This window comes from Larus michahellis, chromosome 11 (assembly GCF_964199755.1).
Source record: "Larus michahellis chromosome 11, bLarMic1.1, whole genome shotgun sequence".
Classification (NCBI taxonomy): Eukaryota; Metazoa; Chordata; class Aves; order Charadriiformes; family Laridae; genus Larus; species Larus michahellis.
In genome coordinates, this window is record NC_133906.1 from 21,591,875 (window position 1) to 21,610,501 (window position 18,627).

The window sequence follows — 18,627 nt, forward strand, 5'->3', positions numbered from 1 at the left end:
CTCCCGGCGCAGCGCCAGGCCGGGAGTCGGTCGCAGCTCGCTCTCCGCATCGCCGCCGCCGGGACGGGACGGGCGCGGCCCCACCGCGGGCATGGAGGGCCGGGGCTGCTCGGCCGCCTCCCCTCGCGCTCGCCGGGCCGTGGTCCCGGGGCACCGTCCCCACCCGCGCGTGTACTCGTAGCGCTGCGGGGTGGGAGCGGGCGGCCCCTCACTGCCACCATCTTGAGTGGCGGCCGCCATCTTGGGTGGAGCCGCCGCCGCTGGACGGGCGACGCGGCGGGACGGGAGGTGGCCGGGGCAGCACCCACCCAGTGGCGGACAGGCCACTCCGGTGACAAGCAACTCCCGAGGGGCTCCGGTCCGCCTCCCCCCTCCCGCGGGGCCCGCTCCCACAGCCAAAGGCAGCCCCCCCTCCACCCCGGCCAGCTCCGGAAACGCCCGAGCGGCTTTCGGCACACTTCGGAACTCTTCGGAGCGCCAAGCCCCGCCGATGAGACTCGGGTATTTCCGGAACGGCCCGAGAGCGCTTCGGCTTTTTACGGAGCGCGGTCGGGCATTTCCGGTGGCGGCCGATAAACGGCCGTCGGCTTCGTAACGGCGCCTCGTGCGCGCGCGCTCGCCCGCGCCCTGGAGCTGGGGCAGGAAGTGCGGGTGGGAGACGTCAGTTCCGGAGAGTGACGGAGCGGCGGGTCAGAGGCGGCAGCAAAATGGCGGCGCCTGAGGAGCGGGAGCTGACGGCGGAGCAGACCGAGAAGCTGCTGCAGTTCCAGGTGCCGCCTCGGCGGGGGGGCCGTGCCGGCCGGCGGGAGCGGAGGAGGCGGCGCGCCGGCACGGAACGGGTTGGACTGGGCCCGCCCCGCCGGCCTGCGGCGGGCCGGGGGTACGGGGTTCACTGAGAGCTGGGGCAGGCCTCGCCTGGAGCGGGCCCGGCGGTGGGGGGCGAGAGGAGAGACCCCTGTGGTCCTGGCCCTGGCGGGGGCAAGAGCGCTCTCCGCGGGGGCGAGTGAAGCTCCTCCGTGGGGCTTGGGCTCCCCGGGCTTCGGGCTCTCTCGGGCTGGGGCCTCGCTGAGGGGCCGGCCGGTGCTGTGCGTGCCCGGAGCGCTTCGTTAGGAATGGTGTTCTGTCATCGCTAATTGGGGAGGCAGGAAGTGACTGCTGAATAAACCCCATTATAATGCACACGGGAAAAAACTCCTTGGTAAGACGTGGCCGTTTTAATTAAGTAGTCTGAAAAATTCCCTTTCTCGTTATTAGCAGTGAATGGGAGAGGCTTTCCTGGCATCTTGGAAGGGTTAGCCAGTGGGTTTTTATGGGACGTGGTTTCTCAGAAAGTTGTTTCTAACCCTCATGGTTTGGTAATGCCTACTGGGGGGAGGCCACTGGGGATTTTAATGATCTAATCTTGCTGTCTGCTACATAACATGGGCTGGGTCTGTTAACCTTTGGTTTGCCGGAGCACTGGGGTTGTGCAGCAGTTGATTAATTAAAAAAAATAATCTGCAGATGTGGTTTATTAGGGAGGAAATAGTGCTGTGGAGTTAAAATACTTAGGGCTGCTCAGTGAGAAGTAATCAAGCATGCTGGCCAATGAAAATTGTCTTCAGGTGTCTTGGATTTGTTGTTGCTGAATTGTAGGGCATCATGTGGTGTTCCTTGGATTGCAGAGTTCTTTTACAAATACGGTATTTTCTCTCAAAAGTGCTTTGTTGCTTCATGGTCATTTTTTTAGGCTGTGCTCTGTGTTTTTTGATGTGATGTAACTGTAGAATTATAGGGCTTAAAGGGACTTCAGAGGCATCCAGCCCTGCCTTCCAGAGCTGAGAGGGGTGCAGGTGTTGCTCATCATTCCAGACAGATATTTGCCAAACCTTTACCTCTGAGCCAGAGGGATTCAACAACCTCCTGAAGTAATTAATGTGCTGCAGTGTTAGCAGCACTATAGTTAAGAAAAAATTTTTTTACATATATCCCCTCTAAATCTTTACTGCAAATTAAGCTTGTTGGGCAGTCTTACAGACAAAGGAGGCAGAGCCATGTTAACAATTGCTTTCTCAATGCTACCATTTCCCTGGTAAGTATGTGAGGTTTAAGCCATTGTTTATGCTGCACACATATATATGTGTAAAAGGCTGTCCTCCAGCTCCCATTCTCTTGCTGTAAGATATTGTAGTACTTATTAATCTACTGAATCTGGACAGATAGGACCAGCTGCACTCATCAGTGTCCCTGTTGCTATTTTCAAAACCCTGTGGGCAGCTGTGAAACTAAAGAATCCTGTTTCCTAGTGCTACCTGGTGTTGCTATGGCTGGTAGACTGGGGGCTGGAGGGGAAGGAGTCAGAAGGAGGGATTGGGGTTTTAGTCCAGCTTCCTGTTCAGCCCTGGTGTGAAGTGGAGGGAAATGCTCCTTAGACTATAAAGGGGAGAATTTTTTTCAGATAGAAGACAGCTGCTGTCCAGAGGCCTGGTGTGAAAGCTGTGTTCCAGAAGGCTTTGATACCAGGGTACTCTCATTCTTCTGTCCCCTGGGGTATATGGGATTAGCTTTTCACCAGGGCTGGGCCAGTGACAGACTTCATTGGTGATTCCTTCTCCTTTGGTACTTGACACCTGGCTGAAAGGAGCTCAGGTGTGCAGTCCTGCTTGTTTCTTTGAAATGAGATAGAGTAAATTAGTCCACCTGGAAAAGTTTTTTTTTTCTTGTTTGCTTTAGCTGGACTCTGTTAAAGAGCATTTGCTGTTTGGAGAGGATGGCAAAGTCTCACTAAAATGATTTGTATGTTGCTATTGCTGCAAAGTACTGCTACAGTTAGCTTGTAAACTTTTCGGGGCTTCCCGCTGTCTTTGCAGGGAACACTCAAATGTTTTCAAAGATAACTTTACACTTTTGTTGTTATGCACTGTCATAACTAATTTGTACAATATTCATTTTGTGGTGGCAGAGCATTGTACTTCCACAGAAGGTGGCATGCCACTGCCGCGTGAATAAAGCAGGAGAGCAGACTACGAAAGAAGGGAGTGTGTATAACAGACGAGGCAAGCAATAGCAGAAAGCCTTCAGTAGTGTTACAGTTAAATGGAGAGCCATAAGGGAAGCATTGAGCAAGAGCTGTAGGCTGCCATTCACCCAGCAAACAGCAGTTCTGGGTGAAGAAGCTGTTGTCCTACCCTGTTTATCCTACTTCTGCTGGAAATGCCTCCTTCCAAGGTAGAGACATGAACGCCTGTTGTTGTGTTTGTGGGCCAAGGTGTTGGGGTTACAGTTTAAATACATGCTTTGCATTAATTCCACTGATGTTTGCTTGATGTGCTTTGATAGTGCTCATATAAACAGCTGTGCTGGCAGAATGGTGGAAGTAGCAGCTCTCTTCCTATGGACAGGCCTGGAATAAACAGTTGTCTGCTACACTGCTATGGCAGGTTAATGGAGTGGAAGGAAAAAAAAGTACCAATATGGAGAGATAATTGGGATAAACTTGACATAACAGCAAAAAAAGCACTCTTAGGTGCTTTTGGCCTCCCATTTACTGCAGAAGCATTGGCTAATGTAAATGAATAAAAGCATACAGATTATTTGCCTGTTGAGACTTTGCTGTCTTGACATTTGTAGAGAGAAACTTGCTTTGAACAGGTTAAGAAAGCTGTGGAGATACAGTTCCATTTGGGAGATGGAAGAAACAGCCAAGCAGCTTTTGTAGGATCTTGTTATTGATCTGTGCCCATTACACTTGGGCTGATGTCTAACATAGTTATAATATGCCAGTGCAAAGTAATGGAGTGTACTCACAAAGAAAAAAGGTAGCACTCATGATACCATCTCTAGCTTCAATTGGGGAAAACAAAATGTTCAGGACTGAAAACATCTCTTGCTTAAAGAGGAAGGAGGAAACAAGAAACTCCAGGCATCTTTCCTATTCGGTGCATTGCGTATTGATCAAAACCCTCTTAAAAGCATTTGCTGTAATATGCAAAGAGAAACTCTCTTGGTAAAGGCTTTTTTTGCTGCCTGAAGTCAGATGTTCTTTGCTCTTGGAAACATAATTCTCTGGAATTTGGCAGTGGGTTCGGAGCTAAGAGCAGTGCCAGTTACAGTCCTGTGGATTTGCATCTCTGTGTTTCAACACACGAGTGTATCAGCAGAGGGGAACAATTTCGTAAGTCCAGTTTACAACCTTTGTCCACTCAGGAGTATTCCTTCTGCATTTGAAGCATGGAATTGCATTTTTCCACTACTTCAGTACTGAGAAGATTTTATCATTCTAGACAGTCTCAAAGGTAAGAGATGCAAATAACTATATCCAACAGCAGCTTTGGTATGTTTTAGGACAGTGCTGTGCTTTGAGGAGTTTGAGAGGCAATGTTGAACTTCCCTGGCTTTTGTGGTACTGAGTATTTTGTTTTCTAGATGTTATCCACTGTCTTGAGCTTGGATCTACATTTATTGAAGGTTTGAGGGTGCTAGTTTAATGGGATTAATTTTATTTTTAAGAGGGGACCTTATCTTTTTATTACTCACTATGTCTGTGTAAGATGTATGCTCTCTGAGGCACCTAATAAGAGACAGAGTAGCAAACTAGTAGTTGGTGACTGATTTGAAGATAGTGTTTGTTGTCTTCCCTTAATGATGCTAAGGTATAATACATGCTGCTTTGTCTGGCATATGAATAGTGCAGTTGGCAGCTAGCCATGAGATTCACCAGAAACGCTGTAACTGGTGCAGTGGAAATGATGTGGTGGTTCAAGTTTGTGATCTGTTCCTGTGACTAAGGTGAAGCAGTAGCTGTAGAAGGTACTGAGATAATAGTATAAATGGTCATTGGGAGTGATAATGAACAGTATCAGTGTTTACCAGCAAGTGTTGTCTAAACTGACAGTTGAACTGTCTTCCTGTGGTTCCTTTACATTGAGAGCAAGTTGTTCTGAACCCATGTGTGTTTTCCAGAACATCCTGGAACTGGAGTGTGTCTGTCTCATGGAGTGTGTCAAAGTAACATTCAAAAAGGTGTTCAGTTTTTAAAGCTGCCTTTACACGGGCAATTTCTTTTCCCTGCAATGTTTCATTGTGTAGTTTCATTGATCACAAGAGTGATGGGAGCACTAGGCACAGTGCTACTGGGGTGGTTTTGTCACTTCTGTTTCATGTTGAAAGCCACTGTATTAAGATGCTAAGAGGAAAAAAAAAAAGTAGCTTCACCTCCAAGGAGAAGTGCTGTTGTAAGAAGACTCTGAGATCTGACAACAGCATGCCTGTTGCTGTAATGGTGGTCGGGAAGGGGTGAAGTTAGCCAGCCTGTCATCTGTCTCTGTGGAGCTCAGTAGGCCTTGCAAATGCGGCAGTCATTCAGTGCTTATTGAATGCTTTTTCATAGTTCTGCATGGCTGTTACTTTGGTGCTGCTTTCTGACCTAAAACTGCTAAAGCATTTTGCATAATTTGAAAAGGAGAGAATGTTTGGTTGTGAAGGTCTGTTATTAGCGCTGAGCGATAATCCAGATGTCTAGAGACAAAGGTGTGAATGAGTTTGAGTCTTGTAAATTTTGCAAACAGCAGCAGAATTTTCAGGGTGTTAAAGAATGGTGATCAGAAGACTTTCAAGGCTTTTAAATACACATGTTGTTGTAAAATCAAATAATTGAGTAAGTTGCAGATGCCTTTTAAGATGTCCTTGTAGAAGGACAATGAAGTGCCTTCTGTAAGATTTGGGGGTGAAAAGATCAGAATACAAAACCTAAATTTTACTCAGTGAAACAAATCTTTAAAGATGGTTAAATGAAAACACTAAATTGTGAAGTAAGTGATTAAGGTGTTCTGGCAGCAACAGCTGAGTTCACTGAGCTTCACTTCTTCTAGGAAATTAACTGCTGTAGTGCTCCCCTGCAAGGCTTGCTGCAGACTTACTTTTTAATAACTATACATCAATGAGCAGTGACTTGAAGTGCTTTTTTTCTGAGTAACTGCAATCACATAGTTAATGTCAGCAAGCTTTGAACAGTCTGGTTCTGTATGGCAGAATGAAACAATGATTTTTTGCACAGTAGACTAGGGAGAAGGTAGAGGTCTGTGGAGACTTCATGAGAAAGGAGACAAGAAATGCTCAAAGTTTGAACTCAGCCCAGAAATTGAATAGGGCATTTGTCCACAGTGTGACTCAGGTGGAAATAGCATGTGGAATGTATGAATGGGGGCAGGGAAGGGAATAGATGCACCATCCTTATAGTGGTAGGGTGAGGGGCAATGTTTTCAAACTAGAGCAGGGTAGGTTTAGATTGGATATTAGGAAGAAGCTCTTTACACGGAGGGTGGTGAGACACTGGAACAGGTTGCCCAGAGAGGTGGTGGAGGCCCCTTCCCTGGAGATATTCAAGGCCAGGCTTGATGAGGCTCTGAGCAACCTGATCTAAAGATGGCCCTGCTTACTGCAGGGGGGTTGGACTAGATGGCCTTTAAAGGTCCCTTCCAACCCGACAAGTTCTATGATTCTATGATCCTTTTCCAGTAAAACCCCAATTCAGTGTGTTCTTAAATGGTCAGCTTGTCAAGACTGCATCAGGGGCTTTTAGATGAGGCAAGAAATGGGGGAGATGACAAGCAGAATTAAATAGGATTGATAACAATGGATTGGATCACAAGGTGTAATAGAAACCATGCACAAGGATTTATCTCAAGTCACTGCTCTGTGTTTGCAATCATCATAGGCTGCCTCTTGCAGAAAAGCTGTGTTCTGCTGTATGACAGACACAGGGAGCAAAAGCTTCCTGCTCTTTGCCAAACTCCTGCATGGCTGAGATCTTAGGTGTGGCAGAGAAGAGTGCGTGGCGCTGGTGGGCAGAAGACAGGCAAGGCTCTCGTGTAGTTCAGCTCACACAACCTCTGCAGGTCAGCGGGCTCCATCTATCACAGTGCAAAGCAGTCCAGTGGCAAAGCAGCCCGCTTCACTACTCAGCATGGTCCCTGAGCCACCCAGGGAGGTGCATCCTCTGTGGGGTTACAGCCTGGCTAGGGAGGTGTCTGGAGAGAAATCACCAGGTGACAACATGAAGCATTAAGAAATCTGTGGAGTTCTATTGTCAAGAATGGCCTGGCTGGAGAAGCTGTCATATTTTAAGTCTCCTTATATCACCAGCTTTAATGTTGAATTTGTTACACTGCTTATGGCAATTATTGTCATTGCTTCTGCCATCGTGTATCCAAGCTAAATAATTGTGGCTGAAGGTATAACTGCTTTCTTGGCTTTCTGTAGCCCAGTTACAGAAAATCTTTTTACTCCTTTTAATTTTAAAATAACAGTAGTTTCCTTCAAAATTGCCAGCATTGTTAATGGTGTGACATGTAATGATCTTTCACTGACTGATTCAAAGGATTGTTGTTAAAAGGTTAGCAGCAGCACATTTGTGGCTTTGTGCTTTCTTGTGAAAGTGCCTGCTTGGCTCTGTGGTGGTAGGTGCGGTGCACAATCCTGGAATGTCCACTCAAACACCTTCCAGCGAGTGGTGTGGGGAGAGATGTGTTTGTGGCACAGTGACAGGGATGTTTGCTTCAGTGAAGATTTGTCTTCGTTCAAGAGGTGCTGACGTGGCGTCCTGTAATAACAAATACTGTTGTTTGATCTCTTGTGCAGAAGTTCTGACTGGCACAGGGTTAAAATATGCCTTCCAGACATTGGTGTGAGAGCCCAGTGGCTTTGAGGTCTGCCGATGTGTTTGGACTATGTTTTCTGTTTTGGCTACTGTTTGTGTTGGACTGGATTTTTTTTACTATAGAATCCCCTGTGATGCTGGAAAACGCTACCTTCATTAGTGCCCGGCTCATTTTGGTTTTAGTCTGTTTATGCTTGCAGTGAGTGAAGTAATGGTTGTCCTGGGTTTTCAGAAATGCTTTGCCTGTCCTTTAAGTTGATGCTTTGAGGTGACGTTTGAGGGCATTGGTCTGGCATGTCCTTCCAGAGTGAAATTTATGGGCAATATTATGTTAGACTCTTAACTGGGCTGAGTGCAGTTGTAGTTATGGGCCGTGGGCACTGGTGAGAATGGGCTAATGCTGGAAGAGTGCAAAGGCCTGTTTGAGGCCTCCTGTGTGTTTACGGATTTGGGCTAGCTCAGATTGCTCTGCTCTTAAACTGAGAGCAGAGGACTTTAAAAAAAATGTTGTGGTAACTCCTGTCAATGCTCATGTGTTGCAAAGAACAGTAAAAATATAGCACTCTCCTGACACTCATCTGCTTTTATTCTTCTTTAGGACTTGACTGGCATAGAGTCCATGGACCAATGTCGTCACACACTGGAGCAGCACAACTGGAACATAGAGGTACCACTGCAAATAAGATTTGTAGCAGTTTCCAAGTACCTGGATTAAGCAGAGTACCCTGTGGGGAGGGGAGGTCCTACCAGTAAGATTTAATGTGCCAACCCCTGAATTTACACTAGTAGTTCTTTATAACAGTGTCTTGATATTGCTGGAGAGCTGCTTCCAGAAGTATACAGCAGAGTTGTTACAACTGGACAATCACTTGTCTGGCACGTTGTGTAACTTCCCATAGTGCATGTGTGCAGGCAGCCATGGAGAAGGCTTTCTGTACAGAAGAGGGTATTGGTGGTTACGGTTTGTAATGAGTCGTGCTTATTGCGTGCTCTGGGGCTGTGGACAAATAATACCTACTGTTAGTGTCCAAAGTATAAAAAAAGACATCTTCTGCTATCCTTGAATGTCTAAAACCTCCCTTTGCTCTTTCTTTTGTCAAAGGCAGCTGTACAGGACCGACTGAATGAGCAAGAGGGTGTCCCAAGTGTGTTTAATCCTCCTCCATCGCGGCCGTTGCAGGTCAATACAGCCGACCACAGGATCTACAGCTATGTTGTTTCAAGGCCACAGCCAAGGGCAAGTTATCTTACAGTGGATTTTTGTCCTGCTTCTTGGGTGACTGTTTGTGAACAACAGAACTTGCAAGCAGGGAAAGGAATTGTTTCTTTGTATGCTGTTATCTCCTTTCTAAATATTTTATCTTCTGAAAACAAAATGTAGACCTGTTCCTTCAGCCTGTATTATTACTGTGGATATTTTCTCTGTGGTGTGATTCACAGTATGAGACAGCCTTATTTGGCATAGAATGTCTTGCTGTGGTGTAGAAAAGCTTTTTGATCAGTTGGAAAAGAGAACTGTCTGCTCCTTATGGCAAAGTGATATTTTTTCTCTTAAGAGCCCCCCTAAAATTTATATCAACTTGAATACAGAATCAATTACTTGCACTAATGTTCCGCAAACAAATTTGCTTGAGCACCTGTAAGACTCGGTGCTGTTAATCCCTTTGTACAGTTAAGAAAACTAGCACAGAGCAAAAGCATTGCTGCTTGAATAGTCAGTGATGCCGGTTTTCAGACGCGTCATGTTGAATTCTGACTGAACCATGCTAGTCACTTAAATTTGATTTGATGCGTCCGAAGCCATGAAGTATTGCTGAGCTTTTTTGCAGTGGTTAGAACACTGATAGTCCTGTGTGTGCCTCTAAGCTTGATGCTGGTGGCCGCTTTGCTTTAGCAGGTCTGTTCCTGGGATGGAGACTGTTCTAATGCCTTGTTTGTAATTGCAGGGCCTGTTAGGATGGGGTTACTACTTCATAATGCTTCCATTCCGATTTACCTATTACACATTACTTGATATATTTAGGTAAGTACTTTTTTTGTGCTGACTCATGTATTGACTGCATCAAGGCACATTCTAGCTTAGATTTGGCTGTACCTCTGTCACTTGGATCTTTAATGTCAGACTTTCCATTTATTTGCTGAACTGGCTTAATCTGTATCCTGGTAAGGTTCCTGTGCTGTTTAGTAAGAAATAAATCTTATTGCAGACAAAAAGAGCATCGTGCAGCTCTGTAAAGGAAATATTTAATTGGAGTTCTAACTCAGCACAGCTTTACAGTTTGAGTGCCACACAAAGGGGATGCAAAACAGTGTGAAACTGTCTGGTATTCTTGGACAAACACCTTGATCAGAATTGTGTCCCATTGGGCTGGGCTGCAGGTTAACCTGCCCTAATACCTGTATATTACTTGGCAAAACCCAAACTGTAAACACCTCTGCTTTTTCCCCTTTGGTGTCTGTTGCCTCTCCTCCCTTTAGTACCCTGAGGGGCTAGTTCATCTTGCCTCCTTAACAGCATTGATAGAGAGAAAAGGGAGTATTGAAACGTGGTAAATATCCAGCAGTCCTGCTATCTGTATTGTTTTGGCAGCTTATCCTTTGAGTTACTCCTGCCCCTTAAAGACTTTTTCAAAGTTCAGTGTAACTTCTGTGCATCAATAGAACTAAACAACATTAATATCTGTCTTGCAGTTAAGTTTTTTCAGCCTCAGAGGAATGGCTGTTTATTCTGTCTTCATTGGACTCCTAGTGTAATGTTCTCTTTCTGTAGCTCTTTGCACTGTGGAATTGTTAGTCTTGGAATAGCAGAAATGCAGTTTTCAAAGTTATCTGGACGAAACTGTGTGGCTTTTAACAGCCTGTCTTTGACTAAATTCCTCAAACCTCATACTGTTGGTGTGGCTTATGCCTGATGCTTCAGAGGAAGTCAAAACTGTTAATCACACAGAATTCAGATACTTGCTGATGCCTGGCATGAGATATTATTTGACTGGGGGGAGTTCTGTAGGAATGGTATCAGTTTGGAGCAGGTGGCGGTTTAGGTTGTGATTAGAAATGTTCAAGGGTCTCAGCTGTGACTTTTTTCCTCCTTATGAATACCAGTGACTGTCTGTGCAAAAGAAAACCTGTTCTTCAGAAAGTCAGTAAGCTGAATTTCCAGTGTCCTGTGCTTCCTTTCTAGGTTTGCTCTGCGTTTTATACGCCCTGATCCTCGTAGTCGGGTCACTGACCCAGTGGGTGACATTATTTCGTTTATTCATATGTTTGAGGAAAAATATGGGAGGATACACCCTGTCTTCTACCAGGGAACTTACAGCCAGGTCAGTGTCACACCTTGGTGCGTAGATCCTGGGGAGATGGAGAGTGGGGATTTTGCCAGATGGTGTCAGGGCCTACATGGCAAAATCACTTTTCATTTAAAAGCTCAGTGTTTGTCCCCAAACTCTCTAACAGGGTAATGGAGAGCTAGTGAACAAGTGTGTTGGAAAACCAGTGGCTGCCAGGCTTGATGATATGCCAAGCCTGCAAAGTTGGAAAGCAAAGCTGCTCTGACTGTTCCTCGACCGTCTGTATGGCTCTGTAGCCAACAGCTATTCTTTGTAATCCTGCCTTTGTTTTTATAAACTGATGCGGTATGCCAGAATCTGTCCTTCTGTTCACCAAATTGGGATTGACTGCCTGGGCTTGTATTATAATGAAACTCCAGAACTTGGTGTGGGATCTCAAAATTGAGAGAGGGAGTCCCTGAAGAAATTACGTGAGGTGAGCGATCTGTATATTAGATCTGGGCTGATGGTGCTCTCTGTAAAAGTGGGACGTCCCAACGGGTGCTGCCTCTTCTGCAGCTTCTCTCGGGCTAGCCAAGGGAAGGGCCTCCTGCAGTGTGTCCCAGCAGGCAGTTGGATCAGCGCTGCTTCCTGAGTGCCAGAGAAGAATGTGGAGTCTGTATCTGCTCCACGCTGCACAGTGATGGAGCTCGCCACCTCCACAGCTCTTCTGGGCCCCTCTGTCTTTCCTAGAATCCAAACTCAAATAACCATGTAATGGTTAGGCTACCAAAATTCAGTGCCTGTAAAACAGAGAGCCTATTATGCACTTATCCTGTGGTCTTGCTAAGAAATGCTCTTGGGTGGGTGGAATCCAGAGGCTGTAGATGCAAAAAGGGGTTTTTGTTGTTGGTTGGTTGGTTTTTGTTTTGTCGGGGCCTGCCGCATTATTGAGTTATCTTTTTTTTGTAGTGTTTTCACTTGATGTGGTCTGAAGGTTGTGTCCTGTACAGGCTAGATTGGAAAGCTCAGCCTTGGCTGCTGGGAGTCTGAGGGATGAAGGAGGACTCTTCACCGCCAGCTGGGTCTGGTGGGGTGGTGGGGGGTGTTGATCTGCGTAGTTGTCTACCTGCCTTCTCCCCGAGTTCAGTGTTCTCCAAAGCCTGAAAGTCCTGAAAGGAGTGTGAAAGAACAGCACTAAATGAGGGTTTAGTCAGAAGCTTTGACAGGTTCGTCTCTGCTGCTGCTTTATTAAAGCCATGCTAGTGGCAGAGTAGTGGGCTGGGTAAATGTTGCTGAGCTGTGTCACGTAAGTCTTGTGGGTGCTGCTTTCCCCTTGCCTAGAGACCCTGTAACTTAACTTCCTCTGCTCTTATGCCAAGGCACTGAATGATGCCAAGCGGGAACTGCGCTTCCTGTTGGTTTATCTTCATGGAGATGACCACCAAGACACAGATGAATTCTGCCGGTAGGTAGGAGAGTTTTTCAAATAGTTATCTTTGCACTTTTAATGCAGCTTCGTTCACACAGTCTCTTCTCGTTCCCTAGCAATACGCTGTGTGTACCTGAGGTGATCACCCTCATAAACACTAGAATGCTCTTCTGGGCTTGCTCGACCAATAAACCAGAGGGATACAGAGGTGAGTATGTCCCTCCTGGCCTTTACCAGGACAAACTTATGTGTTTGTTCTCTGGGACAAACTTTTAAAGTTTGTTTAAAACTTGTGTTTTGTTTTTATGCAAGGAGACAAGAGATTTCTGGATTGCAGGGGGAAATACATGTTGTTTTTCATCTCAGAGGGCCTGTTTGGATGCCAGAGAGAGACCTTCTGTTGTTAACCTCTACTGTTCCGTGTCTTGCTGGGCACTCCTGGTTGTGTGCTCTTTGCTGTGGGCATTCAGGCTGCTTTTAGTGCCTTGTTAATGGGAGTTGGTGGGTGTGTGCTGAGGATTAAACTGAGTGCCGAAACAAGTATCTAACTAGCTGTGCCCTTAACGCTGGTTCGTATTATGCCTGAGGCCAGGAGTGACTTGTTAGGTGCATTCTTTCCCTTTCTGAGACAGCCATCTTCACTCCACGCCCAGTCCCTCTTTCTCCTTGAAAGTCCACAGTGAGGTCTTCTAAGTACAGTCTTTCCAGAGCTGTTGATACGTGGCCTGTCAGCGTTTTGGTAGGGTTTTGCTGCAAATAGGGGCTTTTCCCAAAGTTCTGTTCATGCATCCTGTGTCTTTTCCGAGCCTTGTTTCATGGCAGGAGAGACCAGGAGTTCTGGCTCTAAATCTAGGTCATTCCTGGCTTCATAATTCAGCTACCAGCTATTGGCACCTTGAAAGAATGGCTTTCTAAGGAGACATTCTTCTACTTATTGCAGTTTCATTGCTGCAGTGCTTTGGGAGTCACAGCCTAGAAAGCAGAGCTGGAAGGGATCGTGGGCCTTCATTTAATCCATAGGTTGCTCTGATTTGGTTTGGAGGGTTCCTTTGGTAATGACCGTTCCAAGCTGAGTGATATGCTGTGCATGTCTTGAGGAGGAGGTAGCAGTCAGTCACAGGTGAACAGTAACTTAAAAAACCCTGATCTGCTTCATTCCCTTCTTCAAGACAGAGCCTGCCACTGGCAGAAACAACTTAATTTTGTTCCGAAATGTCCAGGATGGACGGTCTGCTATTTTCCCTATGACAGTATCTTTCAGAGTCTGGCCATTCCTAAAATTAGCAAGTGTTTCCCTGTGTTTGACCTTTTTTCTCTTCCTGCAGTTTAAACCCAGGGGTTTTTGTCCCATTCTGAATGGACATTTAGAGCAATTTACTTCCTGCTTGAATTCAAGAACCTTTTTCGTTATTTGAAATCTTGTTTGTTCCCCCCCCAGTCTCTATGCTCCAAGCCATTTTCTCCCATTGCTAGTTTATAAGCTGTAGTTTGACAAAATGGAGGCTGAGGCCTTTTCTGCCTTGGAAGAGACAGTGGCTGTGGAAGCTGCTTTCCTAGGCCCTTAGTGATGGAGAGCCTTTGGGCTGTACCTCCTGGCTCACCCTTCTGGATGGGGCAGTTATGGTGATGTTTGTGCCTGTTTCCCAGTCTCCCAGGCTCTGCGAGAGAACACGTACCCGTTCCTGGCTGTGATTATGCTGAAGGATCGCAGAATGACGGTAGTTGGGCGGCTAGAAGGCCTCATCCAGGCTGATGACCTCATTAATCAACTGATGTTCATCATGGATGCCAACCAGACATACCTGGTGTCCGAACGCCTGGAAAGGTATGATGGGACCTGAGCTCCAGCAATGCAGACCTTGTGGAGGCAGGCTCTGCCCTGCTCCCCTCCTCCCTCCAGACACTATGTGTAGGCAGGTAGGTTGGCATCTCCTGTTCTGTAACAGAGACCATGGGTTCTCCTCTTCCCAGTGGGATTGTTGGTCCATAAATTCAGGCCAACCTATAGCCAAGGAGCTGGATGTGTTGCCCATACAGACCCACTACTAAAAGGTGGGTGTGAGTGCTCTACTGGTTTCCGCAGTTGGAGCACATCCGTAGCGTGGTGGAGCTTTGCAGGTAAAGCTTGGACAATAGCCAGGAGGAGCTGAGTTGGGAGCAAAGGCATCGCAGGCAGGAGGAGAGCTGGTGTCTGCAGCCAGTCGGTGGGCGAGTGTTGCAGCCTGGGCTGGCTGTCCTGAATTTTGACTGTGGTGCTGGTAGCGCCTTGTGAGCACAAGTTCTGTAGGGACTCGCGGGCTGTGTCTGAAGTAGGTGCCACCTTCTGGTCTTCTGCCTGCCCCTCCACTGCCCCATTGTCCCCCTGTTCTCAGCACTGGTGAGGCCGTACCTTGAATACTGCATTCAGTTTTGGGCCCCTCACTACAAGAGAGACACTGAGGTGCTGGAGCGAGTCGAAAGAAGGGCAATAAAGCTGGTGAAAGGACTAAATAATAAGTCTTATGAGGAGTAGCTGAGAGAACTGAGATTGCTTAGCCTGGAGGAAAGAAGGTTGAGGAGAGACCTCATTGCTCTCTTCAACTGCCTGAAAGGAGGTTGTAGTGAGGCGGGGGTTGGTCTCTTCTCCCAAATAACAGGAGATAGGAGAAGAGGAAATGGTGTCAAGTTGCACCAGGGAAGGTTAGATTGGATATTAGGAAAAATTCTTTGTTGAAAGGGTCATCAAGCATTGGAACAGGCTGCCCAGGGAGGTGGTTGAGTCACCATCCCTGGAGGTATTTAAAAGACCTGTCGATGTGGTGCTGAGGGACACGGGTTAGTGGTGGACTTGGCGCAGTGTTAGGTTAATGGTTGGACTTGATGATCTTAAAGGTCCTTTCCAACCTAAATGAGTCTATGGTTCTGTGGTTTCTGCGGGGGACTCAGTAACACATTTTGCCTCTGGTTTCTAAAATGCACAAGGAATTATTGGAAGGAGGTAAAACTGTGAAGAGTCTGAGGAATGAGGCAGAAATCCTGGGCACTGCTTGTGTGCTGTCTGTCCACTCTGTCAGGCTGCAGTGGGTGAGAAATCTTTTGTGTTCAGTTCACTTCCACTCAACCTAGGGAAACCATTGGTGTGCTAGGGACTGTGGAGACTCAGCTGGACTTCATAGAATCATAGAATCATAGAATTGTTGAGGTTGGAAGGGACCTTTAAGATCATCGAGTCCAACCTTTAGCCTACCCTGACAAGAGCCACTTCTAAACCATGTCCCTCAGTGCCCCATCTACCCTTTTTTTAAACACCTCCAGAGATGGTGAATCCACCACCTCCCTGGGCAGCCTATTCCAATGTTTAATAACCCTTTCAGTGAAAAAATGTCTCCTAATATCTAATCTAAACCTTCCCTGACGTAACTTGAACCCGTTTCCCCTTGTCCTATCACTTGTCACCAGGGAGAAGAGGTCAGCCCCCATCTCTCTACAACCTCCTTTCAGGTAGTTGTAGAGGGGGATAAGGTCTCCCCTCAGCCTCCTCTTCTCCAGGCTAAACAACCCCAGCTCCCTCAGTCGTTCCTCATAAGGTTTGTCCTCCAGACCCCTCACCAGCTTTGTAGCCCTTCTCTGGACACGCTCCAACACCTCAATGTCCCTCTTGTAGCGAGGGGCCCAAAACTGAACGCAGTACTCGAGGTGGGGCCTCACCAGTGCCGAGTACAGGGGGATGATCACTTCCCTAGTCCGGCTCACCACACTATTCCTGATACAGGCCAGGATGCTGTTGGCCTTCTTGGCCACCTGGGCACACTGCTGGCTCATATTCAGCCGGCTGTCAACCAACACTCCCAAGTCCTTTTCTGTCGAGCTGCTTTCAAGCCACTCTGCCCCAATCCTGTAGCACTGCATGGGGTTGTTGTGACCCAAGTGCAGGACCCGGCACTTGGCCTTGTTGAACCTCATACCATTGGTCACAGCCCATCGGTCCAGCCTGTCCAGATCCCTCTGCAGAGCCAACCTACCCTCAAGCAGATCAACACGCCCGCCCAGCTTAGTGTCATCTGCGAACTTACTGAGGGTGCATTCAATCCCTTCATCCAGATCATTGATAAAGATATTAAAGAGAACCGGCCCCAGCACCGAACCCTGGGGGACACCACTTGTGACTGGACACTTCTAGGAGCTTGTGGTACTCAGCCCTCTAAATGAGGTGTTAACTGATGTGCGATGAGCTTGCGGCTGTACCTGCACCCTCAGGTCTGCCTGCCGTGCCTTCACTTTGGGGCCTGCTAGCCCTGACCGCTCCCTGCTTACGCTTGCAGGGAAGAGAGGAACCAAACCCAAGTTCTGAGGCAGCAGCAGGACGAGGCATATCTGGCATCCTTGCGTGCAGACCAGGAAAAAGAGCGCAAGAAGAAGGAGGAACGGGAGAGGAAGAAGAAGAAGGAGGAAGAAGTGCAGCAGCAAAAACTAGCAGAGGAGAGACGGCGACAGGTGAGAGCAAACTGACTGTTGGAGAGGCTGCTGTGCCCTCCAGGATGCTGAGGTTGTGTAGGAGCAGTGCCTGCACAGGGCTGTCTTGTTGGATTGGAGCGGCCTTCTCTTGCTTGGGGCCTGAGTGTCCTCCGAGGCTCCTGGAGCAGCTGCGCTGCAAGGGACAAGCATAAAGGTCAGTTCAGCGCATGCCCCTTGCTCCTGCTCCTTTACTTTGCAGACGCTGCAGGAGGAGAAGGAGCGGAAATCCGAATGCCTTCCTCCCGAACCACATCCCGATGACCCAGAGAGCGTTAAGATCATTTTCAAGCTGCCTAATGATTCCAGAGTGGAGCGGCGATTCCACTTCACACAGTCATTGACGGTGAGCTTGGGGCAGAGCTGATGGGCTTCCCAGAGTAAGAGAGGGGTCAAGAGGTTCTCCAGGTGGCTCCGCAAAGCTGTGGTTCCATTGGACTTTGCCAAAGGGTGACCTTTGCTGAGAGCCTTAGCAGGCAGGGTTGTTCCTGGGTAAGGAGGATGTCTTGGCGCCTGGTCCCACCAGTTTAGGAGTTTAGAGGGGGGGGAAAAATGGAAGAAGCCTTTTCTTCTCCTGAAAAAGAAGTCCTGAGTCTCTTGTTGCTCCCTGTTAAATAAGAGCTCTGGACTCCCCAGGTACTCTGTCACAAGTCCATTTTTGTGCACGCTAAGAAAATGGTTGTCTTGTGTCCACAACACAGTTACGGTGCAAATCTGGTAACCTGTGAGATGCCATGGATGTGTTCTGGCTGTGTCATTGCTCCCCCAGCTGGCAGTTATTTCTGTGCTGCTTTCCCAGGTGATCCACGACTTCTTGTTCTCCTTGAAAGAAAGCCCTGAAAAGTTCCAGATTGAGGCCAACTTCCCTCGCCGTGTCCTGCCCTGCCTCCCTACAGAGGAGTGGCCCAACCCGCCCACGCTGCAGGAGGCCGGACTCAGCCACACGGAAGTCCTCTTTGTGCAGGACCTCACGGACGATTGACACTTTTCCAGAAGACACAAAATGGAAAGAGAAATTCATATTATTATTATAATACAATATTTTTTTTAAAAGACTGCGTACAAACGAGGGATCAGAGACCACATTGCCTGTGCCAGCTGTGCTGTGTGTGTGCACTGGCGAGAGGAGGTGTGTGCACGTCCTCACACCCCCGTGTACACAGCCATCCCCTACACTTGGAGGGCAGAGAGGGAGGGGAGCTGGTGTTGCCCCTCCGCCCTCCCTGGGGAGGAACAGGAATGGCAGCTCTTGGTAATTATTGCTTTTATTGACGACAATAATAATAAAACCCCAACAACCTGACATCTTGTGAAGATTTGATACTCTGCTGCTCCTGACAGCCAGAAGACCGGGCACCTGAATGTGCTGGGAGAGGGTGGGGAGGGAAGGGCTGGACAGAATCTCTTCACCTTCCCTCTGTGTATAAATACCTTTCTTCTAATATTTCTCTTGCTTTGTAATGACCAAAGGAGAATGGGGTTGACTATAGTATTAACTTTTTGATAAAGAGCTGGTTCGATTCTTACCTGTGTGGGGTCTTGCCCAGGGTTCTTAGCCTGCGTAGTGTAATAAACTCTGCCTCTAGCATGTCTGTGCCGATGCTTTCTGCCTGGGCCCCTGCCACAGCCCAGCACTGGGGAGGGGCTGCCAGCAGCTGGGGCTCTACAGCAAGTTACTGCTCACCGCATCCTGGGTTCGCTTAACTTCTGGCCTTGGATTGGTAATTCTGTGCCAGCAGAGCCCAAAGTGGGAGGGGTGGGAGCCTGCTCCTTCCCTACCTGCTCCTCCCCTCCTTGGGCAG

General features: G+C 47.8%; 1 protein-coding gene across 1 annotated transcript; it reads left to right on the forward strand.

The window, feature by feature from the left end:
• Positions 1-18,413, forward strand: FAF2 (Fas associated factor family member 2). Its single transcript, XM_074603917.1, has 11 exons — positions 1-770; positions 8,235-8,303; positions 8,739-8,873; positions 9,583-9,659; positions 10,818-10,956; positions 12,285-12,370; positions 12,451-12,542; positions 13,982-14,159; positions 16,636-16,807; positions 17,028-17,171; positions 17,625-18,413. Exons 1-11 carry the CDS (start codon positions 708-710, stop codon positions 17,805-17,807), a joined length of 1,338 nt encoding a protein of 445 aa, XP_074460018.1. The 5' UTR covers positions 1-707; the 3' UTR covers positions 17,808-18,413.
• The last annotated feature ends 214 nt before the right edge of the window (positions 18,414-18,627 follow it).